This window comes from Leptinotarsa decemlineata, unplaced genomic scaffold (assembly GCF_025532065.1).
Source record: "Leptinotarsa decemlineata unplaced genomic scaffold, Ldec_3_MD MMD2_tig00026328_RagTag_RagTag, whole genome shotgun sequence".
Taxonomy (NCBI): Eukaryota; Metazoa; Arthropoda; class Insecta; order Coleoptera; family Chrysomelidae; genus Leptinotarsa; species Leptinotarsa decemlineata.
This window is the reverse complement of record NW_027412688.1, coordinates 25,246,318-25,267,445: the sequence shown is the minus strand read 5'-3', so window position 1 is coordinate 25,267,445 and position 21,128 is coordinate 25,246,318. Positions and strand designations below refer to the sequence as shown.

Genomic DNA, 21,128 nt, shown 5'->3' with positions numbered 1-21,128 from the left:
TGATAATATGTAAACCCATAATTAACGAATTTCAAACCTACTGAAACCTTACTCATACTCATAATAATCATCCCAAAAATACCTTAAATCAAAATTTAAAAAGTTTCAGTCACAAGCTTTTGATTTTTGAAGTAATATTTTCTCATGGGAGGGTAAACCGCTTCATTACCTAACGCGTTACAGAGCCATGCTGTCTGGATTCCCTTACTCTCACCCATATGTCAGCAGAAGACAGGCTCCTCCTCTCTCGTCGGACAGAAGCTCAGTGTTTAGTTTGTGTTAGATATGAACTGTTGTCATTATTATAAAAATCTAACCAGCAAGCACGTAATATTCTTTTATTATGTGAAACGTGGCTCAAAAATGATGATACTAATTTGTGTATGTACATTATTAGTATCATTATTTATTCCTTCGAAAGTAACAATTTGCTTAAGGTAGCTATAATATTAAAATATTGAATGAAATATTTTATTAATAAATAACCTTTCCTTACCTTATCATATTTTTATATATAGTATAAAACTTGAGTAGTGACCTAAGCTTTTCTCAAGTTATCTCTTCTGTCGGACGTCCCAAAACGCACACGTTTTTTTTATATTTGAATATATATGACTTGGTTGATTTTGGTATTTATTAAACAAAAAAAACATGAACTAATTCCAAATTAGGATTTCGCTATACCTCAATCCCCTCAAATTATACGTTGAATTATTATTCAAAATTCTATAATGAAACTATTTGTGGTATAGTAGAAGTAAACAATATTGTGCACATTTGAAGTTAGCGGCACTTTCAAAGGCCAAAAAACCCAATACATAGAAATGAACCGGCAGCGAACTAGTCCACGTGTATTGAAGACTTGGCGGTTCGTATTGGATAATGTTTACTAACCGAGTTTTATAATTGGCTGAAGAGTCATAAAATCAAATCTGGAGTCATGTTACGGTAACGAATAGAAATCGGGGAATGCGGGGATGGTTATCGCCGTCGTATTTAGTTCAGGAACTGATCGCGATTTGAGTGTTGAAATTCGATATTGGTGCAGTTATAATTACTTGAAATTTTTGTTATCTGTTCAAAATGTGGCGTCCTTGGACAAGTACTAATAGTAATAACGAGTGTGATACCAAAGCAGACTTTTTCCAGTGTAGTGATTTCAATAGCGATGGTGAACAATGCGAATAAGATTCGGATGCATTTGAATATTGAAACACAGAGAGTATGTTTCAATGTGTATAAGGATCTTTATCTCAAGTTTGGTTTCGAAGGAAACAAACTATTACGAGTACAAGCAACATCAGATTTGACGGAAATTCCTTTCTCAACTGTAAGTAAAATAGTCAAAAACAAACCTTATGAACGCAAGGCGCGATGTGATACAGGATTACCAGAATCTTTGTATGTTCATTTATTAAAATCATTGAAAAAAAACAATATGCGACTGTTACAAAGGCAATGAGATTCCTACAACTGAAATCATAAGGAAGAAATTGAATACTTCCGGTGATAACGTGAGCTGCTGTGACAAAACTCCCCAGAATTGTTTAAAGAAACTAGGATTTAGATTTAAAATAAATAAACAAACGTCAAGCAGTTATGGAAAGCAGAAGAATAGTGGAATTGCGTAACAAATTCTTAGACCAAATAACTGAATATAGACAAGAACAACGGCAAATTTTCTATTTGGACGAAACTTGGTATGATACTCACGACACAGTCACGAAAGGTTGAACTGATGGTTCGAGAATGTGTACCCCTAACATGCCTGCAAACAAAGGATCGCGACGAATCATTGTGCATTGCGGAGGAAGTAAAGGATGGGTTCCGAATTCTTTGAAATTATGTGGAAAAAACTTGAGGACTGCAATGTTGACTATCATTAGAACATGGAACCTAATATTTTCTAGGAATGGTTTGAAAACTCATTGATCCCAAATTTGGATGCGAATAGTGTATTAATTCTTGACAACGCTTCCTATCATTCGCGACAGCTCATCAAAGTACCGAACAAAAATTAGAGGAAAGATGAAATACAAAGTTTTTTAATGGATAACAATTTGTATTTTGAAGATTACTATCCCAAAAGACAACTACTTGAAGTTTTACAAACAAAAACATTTGAAAAATTGTATGCCCTTGAGAGTATTGCTAAAGAGTATGGATACACCATACTGAGACTTCCCCATATTTTGGTGTTTTCAATCCCATCGAGTTGGTTTGGGGAAAATTGAAACAAAGCATCAGGCGCAAAAATAATTTTCTAAAGTTTGAAAAGAAGGTAATGGAAGCTAATTAGACAAGAAGTATCACCACCGAAGAAGACTGGCAGAAAAGGGGTGACACCCAAGTCAACTTGCCAAGTTTTTTTACCAGCAATATTAATTTTATTTACAAAAATGAGAAGTTGAAAAAAATTACAAAATTGAAGAAACTAAAAGTTAAACTTTCCCTCGGTTATCTTGAAGGCGGGATTTTGTTCCATCCTTTACATAAAAGAGGACGTATGCTTCTCCACTCACAAGCGACTTTGGTGAAATTGGTGACACGTGTGAATCGTTGTATTTGTGCCACGCGCTAGTATACGGGTGTCTGCAGTATGCTGTATAATGTCCTCTGTTAGTAGTCCCACTGTGATTTAAAAGTGCATATAGATTATAACAAGTAGCCACATTTTCTCCTGCAAAATTGTCCATATCCAATCCTTCTAGAGGAAATTCGATGACATCATTCAATTTGCCTCTACTTTCCGTTGGAGAGAATCTTTTTAAATGTATTACTAAAATATAGGGAAACTTGTGGATTGATAGGGACTTTATGCATTTTCTCCTTTCCTTGCATTTCGAACACGTCGGTTTTTCAATTCCATCATTTTTATGTCAGTGTTAATGGTTTGACCAATCAACCGACAACTGCGGTGTCACACCAATAGTGGTTCCACTTATGTCTCGCTTGCGTTTACGCAGTTATTTTTATCAAGTGCTTTCCTTAGTTATTCACGTTTTGTCTTCAATCGAGGATCACCTGCCCGGTACTGACGATGCCCAATAGGCTGAAACAGCTGTCTACCGGTGGCTCTTGAATTGAAATCAATATGGGAATGATCAGAATGGTACTTATTTATTTATCTTTTGATTTTCATGGAATTATTTTCCATCAGCTTGACTGCATTCACCTTTCTCGATTTATATATTTATATATATGTGAGAAAGTAGTATAGTATTGTTATTGATAGATAGATAGATAGATAGATACTTTATTCATGTTGTTACACAAAAGTGTTTATACATACGTCACATAAAACAGTTACAACAGAAAGTAAAAATGTGAAAATTACAGCGAATAATTAAGTTATTTAAAATCCATTACAATCAACACCATTTGTCAGACAATAAAAACATATTCAAACACAAATATGTATAGCTTTGTATACTTCATAAATACATAAATTCAGTTACTTGATTACAAATAGGGTATCGGATATGAAAAGTAATTGAAATACTCTTCAAAGGAGTAGAAACATTCCTCGATCAGAATACTCTTTACTTTCTTTTTGAAGTTGCTCAAACTCAACGTTTCGTTTTTCAGATTCTTAGGAAGAGCGTTAAAAAATTTTATCGATAGATACAGAGATGATTGTTTGATCTTAGTTGTTCTAGGCTTTGGCAGTCTTATATCACTTTTTTCTCTTGTGAAATATTCATGTACCTGCTCATATTTGACGGTATCACCACGAATATTTTTATTTTTTATATAAATCAAACATTCATATATGAAACAAGAGGGAAGTGTAAGTATCTTAAATTTTTTAAATAGTGGTTTGCAATGATTATTATAATCAACCCCTGCCATAATTCTTAGAACTCTTTTCTGCAGGACAAAAATTTTGGCTGTATGACTTGATGCACCCCAAACAACTATAGCATACGTCATTGCTGCGTGAAATATTGAAAAGTAAGATACCCTGATGAATTCTTCAGTTAGCTTGCCCTTCAATTGTCTAATAATAAAAGTTGCCGTCGATAACCGTTTGGATAAATGGCTAATGTGTGACAAAAAATTTAAACTGACGTCTAGATGCACTCCTAATAACTTAATATTATTATTAGCTATCGTATTGTTCAGTGTGAAAGAGATTCTTTGTGTTTTGTCCAGATTTAATGTCAGATAGTTGCTTTTGTTCCATATTTTCAGTAATTCTTCAGATTCCATTATATTTTGTTCGACAATACATTTGTCCCCGTTACAATGTATGATGGAGACATCGTCAGCATAACTAGTTACATGTATATTAGTTGGTTTGGACAAATTGAACATCATATCATCAACATAGATTATAAAAAGTAGAGGACCTAAAACAGAGCCCTGCGGAACTCCATGTTTCATTACAACAAAATCCGAGATATTGTCTTGCCACTTGACTCTTGATTTCCTATCCATAAGATAGGATTTGAATAATTCCAGTTCGTTTCCCCGCACTCCATAGTACTCCATTTTATTTATCAAAATTTTATGATTTACAGTATCAAATGCGCGGGAAAGGTCATAGAGATTTGCCATACAACATTGTTGATTCTCGAATGAGTCTAATATTTTTTCATATGCTTCGCACAAAGCAGTAATTGTCGATCTGTTTGACCTATAACCGTGTTGGAATTTTGTTAGCAAGCTATTTGTTTCAAAATAAGTCTGTTTTTTAAAATAATTTCAAAAATTTTTGCTAATATTGGAATGATTGAGACTGGTCTATAGCTGCTTGTGTCCTCAAAGTTTCCCTTTTTATGTATAGGTGTTATTTGAGAAAGTTTGAAAATTTCTGGAAATAAACCCTGTTCTATACAGGAATTCATCAGGTTTGTCAGTGGCTCGATCAGAAAATCCCTTATCAGATTTAATAATATGCTGTTCAAATTAAACACATCCATTGCTGGTGATTTTTTGAGGTTACTAATAATATCTCTAGTTTCACTGACAGTAACAGAAACAGTAACAGTAACAAAAAGATTTTTGTGTGGATGGGGCAAACTTCAAGAAATTTTGAAAATCTTGATCATTTACACCAACGAAATCTGTTAAGAGTTCTTCAATAATATTAACAAAATATTCTGAAAATTCATCCGAAGTCACGTCCGATTTGTAGTTGCTAGTCCTTTTAGTCGCTCTAAAATTGTGATTCTTATATAATCAGAAATGATTATTAAATAACGAAATCAGTTAGCAACCTAACTATATTATTGAATGGGAACTGTTGGAAGGTAGATTGCACTATATTGTTTACTTGAACTATACCTACTGAGAATATTAAATTGAGAAGGAACATGAATGAAATAGGGCTGTATAAAGGTGAGCCTGGGTCCATGCAACACAACAACAGCAATGGTTCACAGTACACAAAAGAATAACACGATAACAAAATAACGAGTAGAAAAACATATGATTCAGGATCAACCAACAATGGCAATTATAGTTAACAAATTGAGGAGAAAAAAGAAGGCATTTTCGAAACTATAATTACTTAAGAAATACAAACAGAGTGTTCTGAAGGAATAGGAAATTTGAAATGAAGAAGTCGCACTATAACTATAACTACGTTATTCATAATTATAATTTAACGCAAAACTAGGGCTCCGCACCCCCTTTACGGCATGGACACTTCGTCCCTGAAGCCAGTATTCTATATGATTTTTTTTAAAGTACTTATTGAATATCAATTTGAAAAAAGATGGATTACGGTGTTATCCGAACATAAATCCCGTCAGGAATTTTTTTCTTGATTTAAAAGTTATATTAACTATTATTAACTCCAAATTAAATTATGGTACCATAGTATTCCTTAAGTTAAGTATTATTATTATATACAGGTTGATTCACAGTTGATGGTACATTAGCCGTTTCTGGTGAATGTAACACCGAATCACTCCGAAAATTCAATGGAAAGCATATTTTATATTCGGACATTCGCTACCCAACTAAAATATTTTCGACAATGCGGTGTCGCCACTTCCATAAGAAAGTAGTAGCAACTTTTATTTTTCAAATGAAACAACATCCTGTAAATAATATCATTTCTCGAATCCACAACAATTACTCAACAACTTTTCTTGATATTTTCCTATACCTATCTGTTACCGTTTTCGAAATATTTATTAATTTCAATTTTTTTCTTTGACTTAAGGAGTACTATGGTACCACAATTCTTTCCACGATACCACGATATTATTTCTAACTACATTCCACATTTTCTTTTTGAATATTCCTTCACAATTCAAGTTCCCATTTTTCTTTTTTCAACCGATGTCATATTTTAGGTTGTAACAGAAAATCTTCCCTGGGAGGGCGGAATTGTGGGATGTAATGCATTCGGACTGTTGGGAACAAATGCTCATGTTATATTGAAATCAAACGAAATAAAAAAGAAACCGAAGATCGGCCAGAGACCCAAAAATAGATTATTTATTGCTTCCGGAAGGAACCCTGAAGCCATATCACATTTCTTCCAAGGTGTCATGAAGCATCAAGATGACGATGAATTTGCAGCCCTCGTAGACGAAATTCACCGGACTAATATTGAAGGGCATCAAGTAAGAGGGTGAGTGAAAGATAGAAAAGCCGTTAAATTATCAGAAAACTCAGACTAAAAACATTAACCGTCACACGAATGTACATATCCCTCCTTGTTGTCTACCACTTATAACGAATGAACAGGGTGTTTCATTGAGAAATGCGCATACGTTATGGGCAGATGAGCCACATCCAGACGGTTCTAAATAAACTATATTTGATGGTTGAAGAGAATAAAATCAGAGCTGTTAGGCCATGGTTCAATATAATCTGAAGTACCAAATATTTCGTCTGCTACTGTGGCAGATAAATATGAGTCGTTGCTGAGACTTTGAGATCTGATTTTCGTTCTCGCAGTCAACGCATATACCACGGATGATGTCCGCCGCAGTATATGACGAAACGTTTGGTACTTCAGGTTCCTTTTGTCCACGGCCTAACAGACCGGATCTAGCTCTCTTCAATCGTGACTCCTGCCGAGAAAGACTATGTTCTCATATTAAATGGTTCTTAGATCCCTGATAACCAAGATACAAGGTGGTTTATCAATTTTTGTTCAATGTTATTAATTTTCACGAACCTAACTCTTATATCTTTGAATTCCTGCCCTAATGGAAGATTTTTAAATATTTCATACTATGATTAGATTTGAGATATATCTTATACTGAATAGTTATTTTTTTTAATACTTAATTTATTCATTCTTTATTTTTTACAGTTATATGGTTGTAGGGGATCGTGTCGTAACTGAAATTGAGAAATTTAAAATGAAAAACCGTCCAGTCTGGTTTATTTATTCTGGAATGGGTTCCCAGTGGACGTCAATGGGCAAAGATATAATGAACAACAAAATATTCAGAAACACTTTTATGCGCTGTGCAGAAGCTTTGAAACCTTACGACATCGACCTAGAAGCTATTGTGACTAATGATTCACCAGAATTATTTGACAATATTCTCAACTGCTTCATTGCCATAACTGCCATACAGATTGGTTTAACCGATGTTTTGTTCGCATTAGGAATTCGTCCAGATGGATTTGCAGGACACTCAATGGGTGAAGTAGGTAGGGATATGGATTTTAAAGTAATATTTTTTATAGATTTTCCTTTGAAAGTTTATGTAGGCAGATTCAAATTGAACGCACATCATTGAAGGATCTGTTATTATTGAAGATACGAAATCATTCAATTTGCATTGAAAATTCAATCAACAAATAATTCTTCTTTTTTTGGAACCATTTTCAAATTTTTTTGTTTCACCTGCACTAATTTTTGTTTTATGTTTTATTTTCTCATCTTACATTTCAATTTTCGGAGCGGTTGATGTAGCAAGTATCCATATCTTTATTCATATTTATATTACAACTATGAGGTTCGTATGTATGTATGTATGTATACAGATGTAACATAAGTACGTTAAAATATTCAAGTGACGTATTCCTGAGACAATTTTAAGAAAAAAAGTTTATATGAACTTGTGTCCGAAAATGCTTCGTTTCGGAGATACGGGGGTGTTGAAATTGAATTTTTTTGTTCGCTTTTTGAAAATAACTTGCAAAAAATAAGTTATTTGCACGAAATTCGGTACCCGGGGTTTTTTGACGTGGGAAATCATAATTTAGTAATAATTTTCATGTAATATCTAGAGGGCGCTGCGTACGCTGTCATTATTTATTATGAATTGCCCTAACTTTCTTGACAGTAAACTTTTGGTACTTTTCATGAAAAATTCCCACACCTTTTCCAAGTAAAAAAGGTACATTTCCTCAACAATGCTGGAGGTGACCGTTTTCGAAATATTTACAATTTTCTATATCGATGCATATTACTTTATAGCCAAATTTGATTTCAATAATTTTTGTCACTCTCAGCTTACAAATTGAGGTAATTAAATCGAGTAGGCTATGAAATTTTGTTTATAAAAATAGAATTTCGCTCTCACATTTTTAACTATCAATTGACAAATTCACAGTTCGGAGTTTATAAAGTGATTTTTTGGTACCATGCCTGACTTTACGAATGCTGAAATGGCTGATATGGTTTTTGCATACGACTTGGCTGACGGAAATTCAAGCGAGGCCAGAGGCATCTATCAGGAAAGGTATCCCCAACGCCAGACTCCTTGTGCAGCGACATTTGCGAATCTTTTCCGGCGACTTTTCGAATCTAGAAGCTTTCAAACAAATTCTGCGGTAGGACGGCTACGGACTACAAGAACTGTAGAATTGGAGGAGGCGGTTCTCGAAGAAATTAGTGAACATCCAGAGACAAGTACAAGAAAAATTAGTCAAACTTCAAATGTGAGTCACATGACAGTTTACAGAATTTCAAAGGAACAACAATTATATCCTTATCATATTCAGCGTGTCCAGGCACTTACGCTACGTGATTTCCAACCACGTATCGAATTTGCTCAATAGCTTCAAAGAAAAGTCGAACAACATCCGCAAATTTTATCGAAAATCCTCTTCACAAATGAGGCTAATTTTTCAAGAAATGGTATCATGAACTTCCATAACAACCACATCTGGACGCAAGATAACCCACATGCGATAACGCAAACTCATTTCCAAGACAGATTCTCTTTTAATCTATGGGTAGGCATAATTGGCGATTATTTAATTGGGCCCTATTTTCTCCCCTTACGTTTGAATGGAGATGCTCACCTACATCTTTCGCAACACGAGCTTCCCCAACTTATGGAAGATGTTCCCATTGGTCTCCGAAATCACTCTTAGTTTATGCACGATGGAGCTCCTGCTCATTTCAGTGTGATAGCAAGAAAAAACTGCGTCGAATTTCTTTTAAGTCTAATCAACAGTTCGTTGGCCCTCAGACACTTCCCTAGAAGGTGGAAGCATGCGATCGTCGTCATGCTCCCAAAACAGGGTCAGAACCTGCTGTTCCCGCAGAACTATCGCCCGATCAGTCTACTCTCGTCGGCGGTAAGCTGGCTGAAAGAGTTGTACTGCAAAGACTCAACGAAGAAGTTGAGGACCGAAATGTTCTGCCTAACGAACAATTCGGCTTCAGGAGAGATCACTCCACTGAGTTACAGGCTCTAAGGTTGGTCGAAAACACCATCAGCGAGCTAAACACTAACAAAAAAGTACATATTGTGCTGTTAGACATTTCGAAGGCTTTCGACCGAGTATGGCACGAAGGTCTTCTGCACAAGCTAAACGCGTTCGACCTACCTCGGGGCCTGATCCGGTGGATCGGGTCTTTCCTGAAAGACAGAACTTTTCAGGTCAGAGTAGAGGGCTCTCTGTCTGACAGCAGAGAGATCCTCGCTGGAGTGCCACAGGGGCCGTGCTCTCTCCGACGCTGTATTCGCTCTATACCAGCGACCTGCCTAGGTCCGAACGAGTGAAGATATCCCTGTACGCCGATGACACGGCTCTTCTCTCATCTTCCATGGGTCGAGAGCTCGGCGTCGTCTACATGCAACGTGCATTGGACGACCTCGAGCGCTGGTACCTCGATTGGAAGATCCGAGTAAACCCGGAAAAGACTCAGGCGATAACCATGGGAAGATTACTATCTTCTCCGGCCAGAAAAGTGAGAATCTCTGGAAGGGAGATTGACTGGCAAGCGCGGGTAAAGTACCTCGGCCTTTTGATAGACCGTAGGCTCACTTGGAACCCGCACATTATGTACGTCAAATCTAAGATCGAGGGTCGGATAGCCAGTCTGTACCCTCTGATAAATAGAAAATCAAAGATGAGTTTAAAAAACAAAATTACGATCTGTAACACGATGTTCAAGCCTGTCATCATGTACGCTTCAGACGTCTGGGGACAAGCGGCTCCGTCCAACATTTCCATTTTGGAAAGGTTGCAAAATAAGTTAATTAGGATGATTGTGAATGCTCCTTGGTTCGTGCGGAATGAAGTCATCCGCAGAGATTTGCAGCTGCCTTCCATTCGGCAGTCCATTCAGTCGAGGAATGAGAGAGTTTTCGAAAAAACGGAAACTCATGAAAACCCGTTAGTTAGGGAAGCCACAGATTATGCTGTAGACGACCCCTCCCGATATAGAAGGCCCCGACACTCTGTCGAATGAGGCCCTCATGTCCCCCGTTAACGGATGAATAACTTTTTCATCCATCCCACCCCAGCCAGGTAGGGGTATCCCGTGAAGGGCGGCACTGATGTCTAAGGACTTCATGCCGTCATCAATTCAGTCATGAACCCATTGGTCCCTCTCAAGACCAACAATCAGCCAAAAGGGTAGGGGAGCTGGTCTCCAAACCTGGATGAAATCACGATGACATTCTGTTGATAGCAAGAAATTTTTTAGACGTAGCATATCCCTAACGATGGATAGGAAGAGGAGGCACGGATCTCAATCCCGTCGATTTTTTTCTTTTGGGGGCACCTAAAATCACTAGTTCATGCTATCCTCATTGAAAACTAGGAAATGTTGAGGAATCGCATCATAGCTTGTTGCGAAACGATAAGAAACACTCCTGACATTTTTCAACGGGTGCGGAAATCTTTGATGAGGAGAACAGAAGCTTGTATTACTGTTGGGGTCGTCACTTTGAACAGGTGTTGTAATAGTTGTTTCGTTCAATTTTTATATGTTTATTTTCCTAATAAATAACATAGTACTTCTCCGAATTGTTTTTTTTACAAACTCCGAAATGTAGCAATTTCTAATTGAATAGTTAAACCTGACAATTTTTTTTTTAATTTGTATTGAATAAGCAGTTCGATAATGCTCAGTTTAGAAGAAGTCTGTACGGGTATACTGCGTATAAAGTTTGATGAAAAGAACTAAAATTGCAAAAAACTTATGACAAAAACCTACCATGTTTTGAAAAATTTCAACAATCTGTATTTCGAAAACGTATCATTCTTCGTTAAACATTTCATAGGAGAAAGTTGTTTATTTTGACGAGATCCACTACATACTTAGTTTTTGTAAGGTTCTCAGCAACTTCACTTAGCGCCCTAGGAGCTAAATAATATGCATCGATATAGAAAATTGTAAATATCTCGAAAATGATCACCTCCAGCGTTGTTGAGGAAGTGTATATTTTTTACCTGGAAAAGGTGTGGAAATTAGGTTTTTTCATGAAAAGTACTAAAATTTTACTGTCAAAAAAGTTAGGGCAATTTGAAATAAATAATGACAGCGTGCGTAGCGCCCTCTAGATGTTACATGAAAATTAATACAAAATTATGATTTCCCACGTCAAAAAACCCCGGGAACCGAATTTCGTGCAAATAACTTATTTTTTGCAAGAGTTATTTTCAAAAAGCGAACAAAAAAATTCAATTTCAACATCCCGTATCTCCGAAACGAAGAATTTTCGGGCACAAGTTCATATAGACTTTTTTTCTTAAAATTGTCTCAGAAATACGTCACTTGAATATTTTAATGTACTTATGTTACACCCTGTATACATACACACGTACAAAAATGTGTTGTCTCATCCAGAGACATATATATTTTTCATAGTAACTTCACCAGTATTGAATAGTTAAGGTTGGTGGGTTGAAACTACTTTTGATTTCTTTGTGTCAAAAATTGCAAATACATCATTTACATATCGGATCCAAGTCCACGAAAAGTAATCTGTTTCCAGTTTTGTTCACAATTCCAATCTGCAACAGGGGGACAGTGGATTTCGCATTGCCGTGCCTTCATGCTGTCTGTAGAAGCAATCGTTACACGCAGATTTGTGTTGGTTGTATGTAGTCTTTGTAGTCTCTCCACTGAGAAGATTCCTCAAATATTCAATAGTTTTTGATAAAGGGACCCTTGGAAACAACAATGATACATCAAAGATAATTTCCGTATGAATCAAGATTCACAATGGATTAGGTGACATTTAAAAAAAAATAATATAAAAGTAGTTTTCAAGACTTTTTGCTCACTTCAACGAATTTTGAAATTCACTGAAGATCAATTCATTTATAATTATCATAGGAGGTATTTCAGGACAAACATCGAAGCAGACCAAAACGGAAAATTTGAAATGTTGCGTCTTGCATAAAGGTGCAGTAATTCATAATGAGCTGCCAACCAAGTTTAAATATAAAATATGTCCTGAAATTCAAAGTGAAAAGATTCATTAGATAAATAGTATTTACACATTTTACAATTTATCTTTGCACATTGTTGTTGCTTTTAATTAATTTTGATCACTTAGTATGTTTGTATAATCGTTCATGGTTTTTATAAAAAAAGACGATTCTGACATTGACAATAGTTTGGAAAAGATATAAAAATAAAGTTAGTGATTTTAAACGTTTGATTCCTGGTTTATTTCGACTTCAAATAAGAGTAGTTCACCGTAGGACTGACTAGTCCAAACTAGTTAAACACATGTTGAGTTTGCGTTTCCCTAATAGGTAAACAATTTAAGTGAATAACCCAAATTTTTTAATTATTGCCAGTATATCATACAGACGTATTCAAAGGTTCAAAGAATAAATTGTTCAATATGATTCGTTGATTTCTAATATTGATGATGAAGTAGCAAACATTGTTCATTTGACCGTCAGGTACTTGTGATGCACTGTTTGGCAACTTTAGTATAGTAATGAATATTACTGGAGTTTTTCCCCAACACCAAACCGTTATTTTACCACCTCGACACGTGTTTCTATCACCAAGTGATCATCTTCGTTTCGGATCTTAATAATACTACCATTTTTTTTCTGCTCATCAAAACACATATAATATATTTTTGTTGTAGATATGTTTCAGATAATCATAAAAGGTTTTCTTATTCGAAGTTCATTGTAGAACACCCTCATAGCAATGGAAAAAATATGAATAGGTACCTAAAAATGAAAAAAACTCTCAAAAAATCCCGAAATATAAAATTGAATTTAATTTCTCAGTATGACATGAACGTCTACGATTCAAAAACTACAACAAAAATACAGGTCCGTTTTAAAAATTTAAAGATGGAGGTGGCCCAAGTCAGATGACACCCTGTATAAAAGATTCATGGATATATTCTGAGAGCCCACATCAAGTGCCAATAGCAAAATGTGGACAGATTTTCAATATGTCTGCGACTAAAGAAGATATAGGCAAAAAAAGTATTTGGTATTTTTTGGTTTTTCCTGTATATCTTCAGAATCAAAAGAGCTATATTCGATTTCTTTACATCATTGAATAGGTCACAAAAATACGCAACTTTGTCATAATTTAACCGACACTCTATCTCTTATCGTTTACGAGAGCCCAATGTACAGAAACGAATTTTTGTATATATATTTATACAGGGTCCTACAACAGTGGCGCGGTGTTCCATATCTCTATATAGGAAGCAGATAGGAATCTAATTTTCTATAATATTACCTTATTGCTCGAGCTCGACAAAATAAAAATATTGGCGGTCACACAGGGTGTTCGATTTTTTCTGGGCGGATCCCAACTGTGTCTTTTTAAATGGCAACCTATATTTTTTATCGCTTTTTCGGTTTCTTCATAGAAAATAAAATAAACTTTATGTATATCTGCACTTCGAAAATATTGACGGTTTTCGAGATATCTAGCATGACAGGTTTTTTTTTCCAATATTCGTCACTCAGAATATTTGAAATTATAAAGTGGTGCCAAGTCCAGTTGAAATTTTTTTTTGGTCGAATATTCTACATTGGTAACTCTCTCAAACGATATATCTGAAATCGACCTGTGATATACAGGGTATGAAAAACCGCTTGCCAAATATTGTAAATGAAAATTTGCCAAATCTTCCTTAAATTAAATGGAACACCCTGTATATTATTGATCCATAAGAAGCGCCAACGAAACCTCTACAAATTTCATTAAGTATTCCCTATGGCTAAGTTCAATAGTTTTGCTTAAATGAGCATTTCTTTCGAAAAATGGATGGAAAATGATGGATTTCGCTTTGAAAAAATGACCATTTTTCGAAAGAAATGCTCATTTAAGAAAAACTATTGAACTTAGCCATAGGGAATACTTAATGAAATTTGTAGAGGTTTCGTTGGCGCTTCTTATGGATCAATAATATAGAGGGTGTTCTATTTAATATAAGGAAGATTTTGCAAATTTTCATTTACAATATTTGGCAAGCGGTTTTTCATACCCTGTATATCACAGATCGATTTCAGATATATCGTTTGAGAGAGTTACCAATGTAGAATATTCGACCAAAAAAAAATTTCAACTGGACTTGGCACCACTTTATAATTTCAAATATTCTGAGTGACGAATATTGGAAAAAAAAACCTGTCATGCTAGATATCTCGAAAACCATCAATATTTTCGAAGTGCAGATATACATAAAGTTTATTTTATTTTCTATGAAGAAACCGAAAAAGCGATAAAAAATATAGGTTGCCATTTAAAAAGACACAGTTGGGATCCGCCCAGAAAAAATCGAACACCCTGTGTGACCGCCAATATTTTCATTTTGTCGAGCTCGAGCAATAAGGTAATATTATAGAAAATTAGATTCCTATATAGAGATATGGAACACCGCGCCACTGTTGCAGGACCCTGTATATATATATATATATATATATATATATATATATATATATATATATATATATATATATATATATATATATATATATATATATATGTATATATATATATATAACTATATATATATATATATATATATATATATATATATATATATATATATATATATATATATATATATATATTTTGATTGATGCAACTAATTTTCCTTTATTTTGAGTATTTCAATATTTAATTCTACTAAAAGGATTTGAAGCTTTATCTCTACTAATTCTACTAATTATCTGCGAGCGCTTTCGACAGTTGGTAGTACTGTCATCTTCTAGGCCCTCCTCAAACTGAACTGGTCATCCTGTTGTCTACCTCTTTATACGGTCAGAGCGTCTTAACTCAGGTATTTCAGGTACTTTAGGTAAATTTGCCTGTATTTGTTCTACATCAGGTACTCTTCTTCGTGTTAGATCTTCTTTAGGAATGTGTATGGTTTTGTTTAATATATTGAATGTGAGATCTTGTTGTGTTTTGATTTGTACTTGTTCCTCGATAAGTGATTTATGACTGTTGAATTTATGGATGTTCAAGTTTCCCCAAATGTCCATGCGGTTTCCCTTGTTGACTTGTTTTATGAGTTTTACGTTCTCTGGTGGGGGGAAATTATGTTTGTTTTGTATGGCGTGTGTTGCAAGGTTTGATGTATATACTGTTGGATTTATGTATGCCTATTTGATTGTACCTTTGGATCACTTTTTTCTTGGTTTGGCCGATATAGAATTTGTTGCAGTCCGAGCATTGTATACTGTATAGCCCGTTTTGGTTTTTGTCTTCTTCTTTTTCATAGTTGTTTATTTTTTGTGTTATCTTCGTGTTCGCCTTGTATGTGATGTTGATGTTCAGTGGTTTGAAGATGTTTGTTAGATTTTGGTTTGGTGTCCTACGTACGTAAATGCTGTCCATCGTTGTGTTGTTTTGTCTGTTGGGGTGGCTTGATCCTTGTTCTGTATTTTTTGTTTGATTCTATTTTCTAGTTTATCTATTGTCTTTTGGGTGTATTTGTTTTCGTTCGCTATTTGGTATATGATTTTCCATTCCTTGTTTCGGGCTTCATTGCTGAGTGGTATCCTTAACATTCTATATATGAATGCGTTATAGGCAGCCATTTTGTGTGATGGTGGATGGTTTGAACTTGCGGGTATGGTGGAGCTTGTTTGTGTAGGTTTCCTGTATATTGCCATTTGAAATTGTGTTTTGTTGTGGTTATGTCCAGGTAGTTAAGTTTTGATTTGTGTTCTTCCTCAATGCTGAAACATAGTTTTTGATTTATTTCGTTAATTTCTTTTTTTATTTGATCTATTCTTATTCTATTGTTTTGTGATATGTACAGTCCATCGTCAACGTATCTGAACCATTCTCCTTTTTCATCATGTGTTTTTAATATTGTTAAGATTTTCTCATCTATGGTTTGCAGGTATATTTCGGATATAATGCTAGATAGTGGGGTTCCCATCGCTAGTCCATCTGTTTGTTTATAAATTTTCCCTTCAGATTCGAAATAATTTTGATTTAATCATAGATACCTCTTATAGGTACCGCGTCTTGAGTGTCTTGAATCAATTTCATAGTATTGCCTTATCGCTACTAGTCTTGAATTAATATTACAATGCGTTCTTATGTAATAGTCAGGTAAATTTAATAATGAATATATTATTTTAGCAAGGTATATAGTATACTATTAGATATTAGCCTACCATCGTTATTCATAATATTATTATGTTTCAATATTACTGGAGTTTTTCCCAACACCAAATCGTTTACGTAATAGTTATTACTACACCAAAGGTTCCAAACAGTGCATCACAAATTATTATGTTTACTTATTTATATTATGTCTATGGAATGGTTTTGTTGCAAAATATGATGGGCGACTGCTGATTTTTCTGGTCTTCCATATTTTAGGTGTGCTAAGTGTTCCTTATATATTATTCTAATAGATCTTTTTGTCTGACTATAATATTTTGCATAGCAGTCCTTACATTTGATTTCGTAAATTTCAGACTTTTCCGAACTCTCGTTAGTTTTTTATTTTTAGGATGCGGCTATTGTGACGGCACCTTCACACCTGAAGAGGCCATATTGATATCGTATGCCAGAGGACTAGCTAGCGTGAGCAAAAAATTACCACCTGGACTGATGGCAGCTATAGGCCTATCAAAAGAAGAGACTGAGAAGCTTCTTCCAGACGACATCTTCGTAGCTTGCCATAATAGCGCCCAAAGCGTAACAATTTCAGGACCAAAGTCTTCGGTGGAAGATTTTGTCAAAAAATTAAGTGACCAAGGAATTTTTGCCAAGCTTGTCAAGAGTGGAGGTATTGCGTACCACACTAAATATCTACACTCCATCGGGCAAGTTATGTTGGACTTTTGTAACAAGGTATTTCCGAATCCCAAACCAAGAAGTTCCAAATGGGTATCTACTTCGATTACGGGAGAACATCAACCCTGGATGGACTATAATTGTGCACAGTACCACTATAACAATTTCATGAATCCTGTCCATTTCAATGACGTTTACCAAAAAATACCAGATGGCGCTTTAGTTATTGAAATTGCGCCTCATGGTTTATTACAATCTATTTTGAAGAGGGCGCTGGGACCCGAAACAATAAATTTGAGTTTGTTGAACAGGTCTGCGGAGGATAACGAGCAATTTTTTTTGACTGCCATTGGAAAGTAAGTGATATGATTTATTATCAGATACAATTGGAAAACATCGTATATCGTTTGTAAATATTTCGAGTGATCATCAGAGGGATACAAAACATACAGTGTGGTTTATTGAATACGCAACAAATGTGTTTTTTATGTTTTACAATCAAAATATGTTCTTCGTCAAAAGTTCATATGCCTATTCTATAGATAGATACAAGCTTTATTTACCTTCAAATACAAATTTCTGTTACGAAAGCAACATCATTTGCTCATTCAAGTGAAAATCGCTGCAAAAAATCTCAAGTACCCCACATATATTTCATTCACATAAAAAATTATGAAATATGACAGATGAACACTTTCCAACACACTATACGAGGTATGTTCAAAAAATAAGGTGAATTTTAATTTTTTTCAAGAAGATAGATACAAGCTTTATTTACCTTCAAATACAAATTTCTGTTACGAAAGCAACATCATTTGCTCATTCAAGTGAAAATCGCTGCAAAAAATCTCAAGTACCCCACATATATTTCATTCACATAAAAAATTATGAAATATGACAGATGAACACTTTCCAACACACTATACGAGGTATGTTCAAAAAATAAGGTGAATTTTAATTTTTTTCAAGAAATATTTATTTGTTTTTCAATATTTTTTGCCCCCTTCAAAGTAGTTCCCTCAGATATAATACACTTGTGTCGGCGTTTTTTCAAATCCTCGAAGCAGTTCTGAAATGCACTTTCAGTATGTCCTTGAGCTCTTTCAGCGGTAAACGCCGTCCTATCATGCGTCTCTTTAATCTTGGGAAAGAAAAAAGTCTCCGGGGGCCAAATCTGGTGAATACGGTGGCTGAGGCATGATTGAGATGTTGTTTTTGGCCAAAAAATTTTGAACGGGCAATGACAAGTCAGCAGGTGCATTATCATGATGATAATAATAATAGCTTTATTGTCCAACAGTTACCCATTTACAGGGCAATATAAAATTTTATTCACAATACTTAACCATAAACGAAAAATAAAATGAACAAAATAGAAAAACTAATTCTAATTACCTACCTACTTCAAGTACACGTTAGCAATTCTAATAATTTTATGAAGGTTAATGAAGAATAAATCACCATGGGCACAAATGCTATTGAAATTTGTGCACATAACATATATTGGGGAATTGGGCATAATGTTAGTTCTTGCTCTAAGAGGTCTAAAAATGGATTGAGATCGTGAAGCTGGCCGTGGTACATTGAAGTTAATTTATTCAAGAATTTTGGGACAGTCAACTCTCTCATTCACTAACTTGAATAAAAATATGAGCGACGATGCGATGCTCTAACTAAACTAAAAAGTTCCGAACGTTCATATATGACATCATTACTGATACCTCTCTCAGGGTAAGAACCATCTACTCTGAAAATTAGAAATTCACAAAACTTTGTTTGAACTCTTTCAATGGCTATATTATGAATCCCATAGAATGGACTCCAGACGATACTTGCATATTCTATCTTCGAACGTACGTAGGTGAAATACAACAGCTTCATGGCTCTAATATTAAGAAAGTTTCTGCAATTTCTAACAATGAAACCATAAGCTCTGAGAGATCCGGAAACTTTTTGTGAAATATGTCTACCAAATGTTAATTTATGATCGAATATTACCCCTAGGTCTTTGATCTCATTACATCTCAGCAGATCTGAATCCTGTATTACATACGGGAATGTATAAACCTTTTTTTTTTCGACTATAACTCACTACTTTGAATTTATCCACATTGAGTTTCAATTTATTATTGCTACACCAAGCAACAAGAAATTCTAATTGAGATTGAAGATTTACACAATCACCTACTTTCTTAATTAAAAATCTGTTTAAAATCCGTTTTTCCGTTAATCGTCTGTCGCCCCCATACAAACGACAACTCTCAGAAGTTGAGAAACTTGTGCGAGCTAAGGACTAACGAGGTCTTACCTTTTAACGTGTGATTCTCAACACGGTTGCAGAATCATCCCAGCTTCAACCAGATAAATTCTCTCGAGAAAAATATCTGGTCGAGGCGGGAATCGAACCCACGGCCTTCCGATCGTGATCGGGTGCACTACCACCGCGTTCAATTCCACAACATGGAATGACTTGATGACTTGAAATTATTTTCTATAATTTCAAGTCAACCGCGAAACATAACCGCTCAACTTTCACATAAGTCATTATTAAACAATAAAAACAAAAGAGGACCTAGGTTGGAGCCCTGAGGCACACCAGAAGAAGTTTTATATATATATATATATATATATATATATATATATATATATATATATATATACCGCGTGTCCCACATTTTATGTGACAGGAAATATCTGGTTTGTTGAAAGAGTAGAAAAAATGTTTCATACAAAAACCGAATTTCAAAAACCAAACATGAAATGATATCAGAATTTAACGTAGCATCTGAATATGTAATGATATACAGGGCGTTCTATTTTAAAAAATGGAATTTTGGTCTGTAGCACCTACACCAAACACCCTGTATATTTAAAAATTATATCAAAATATAGCTCTCATGAACTCCTAAAACTTTTGTATGAAACATTTTTGTGTATCTCCTTCAACAAACCAGATATTGCCTGTCACATAAAATGTGGGACACCCGGTATATATATATATATATATATATATATATATATATATATATATATATATATATATATATATATATATATGATGCAAAAACCATGAATTGTTTTCCACAATACCGAGAGTTTTCTTCGTATTGCTCTTCAACTGGGACGATTGGACTTTGGTTTCGATATCATAACCATATACCCATGATTTGTCACGCATTTCATGAGCCAACAGATATGCCGACATCCTCAGCCACTTCTTTAATAGTTATTCTACGATTGTCCGTAACAATTTTCTTCACTTTCTCATCATTTTCATTGGTTGTCTATGTGTTGAGGCGTCCAGAGCGTCGTCATTCACGTCTTCTCGACCTTCTGTGAAGATGTTGTACCACTTGTAAACATTTTTCTGACTCAGAGTACAATCACCGTATGTCAGTGTCAACATTTCAAATGTTTTTGAGCACTTAATTACATTTTTCACACAGAATTTGATGTAAATTCTGTGCAAAATGGCTGAACACGCCAAACACTTTATACTTTTATGCCTCTCGCCAACAAACTAAACATGCTTAACAGCTGAAAATGTAAACATATCGAATGTAAGTATCCCGCGAAATTTGAACATTCACCTTATTTTTTAACAAACCTCGTATACCTAATATATTCCTCACTCTTCGACAGTGCCTTCTCCGACAATGTTCAGCATTTTACTTTCATTGTTAAATCTTTTTTTTTAATTACATTTATT

General features: G+C 34.8%; 1 protein-coding gene across 1 annotated transcript in view; it reads left to right on the top strand.

The window, feature by feature from the left end:
• Positions 1–21,128, top strand: part of LOC111502191 (fatty acid synthase) — a 91,820-nt gene that overhangs the window by 27,862 nt on the left and 42,830 nt on the right. The window contains exons 5-7 of the mRNA XM_074182216.1: positions 6,309–6,589; positions 7,280–7,626; positions 17,133–17,775. Of these exons, the coding sequence (XP_074038317.1) occupies positions 6,309–6,589; positions 7,280–7,626; positions 17,133–17,775 (1,271 nt within the window). The remainder of the gene's footprint in view (positions 1–6,308; positions 6,590–7,279; positions 7,627–17,132; positions 17,776–21,128) is intronic.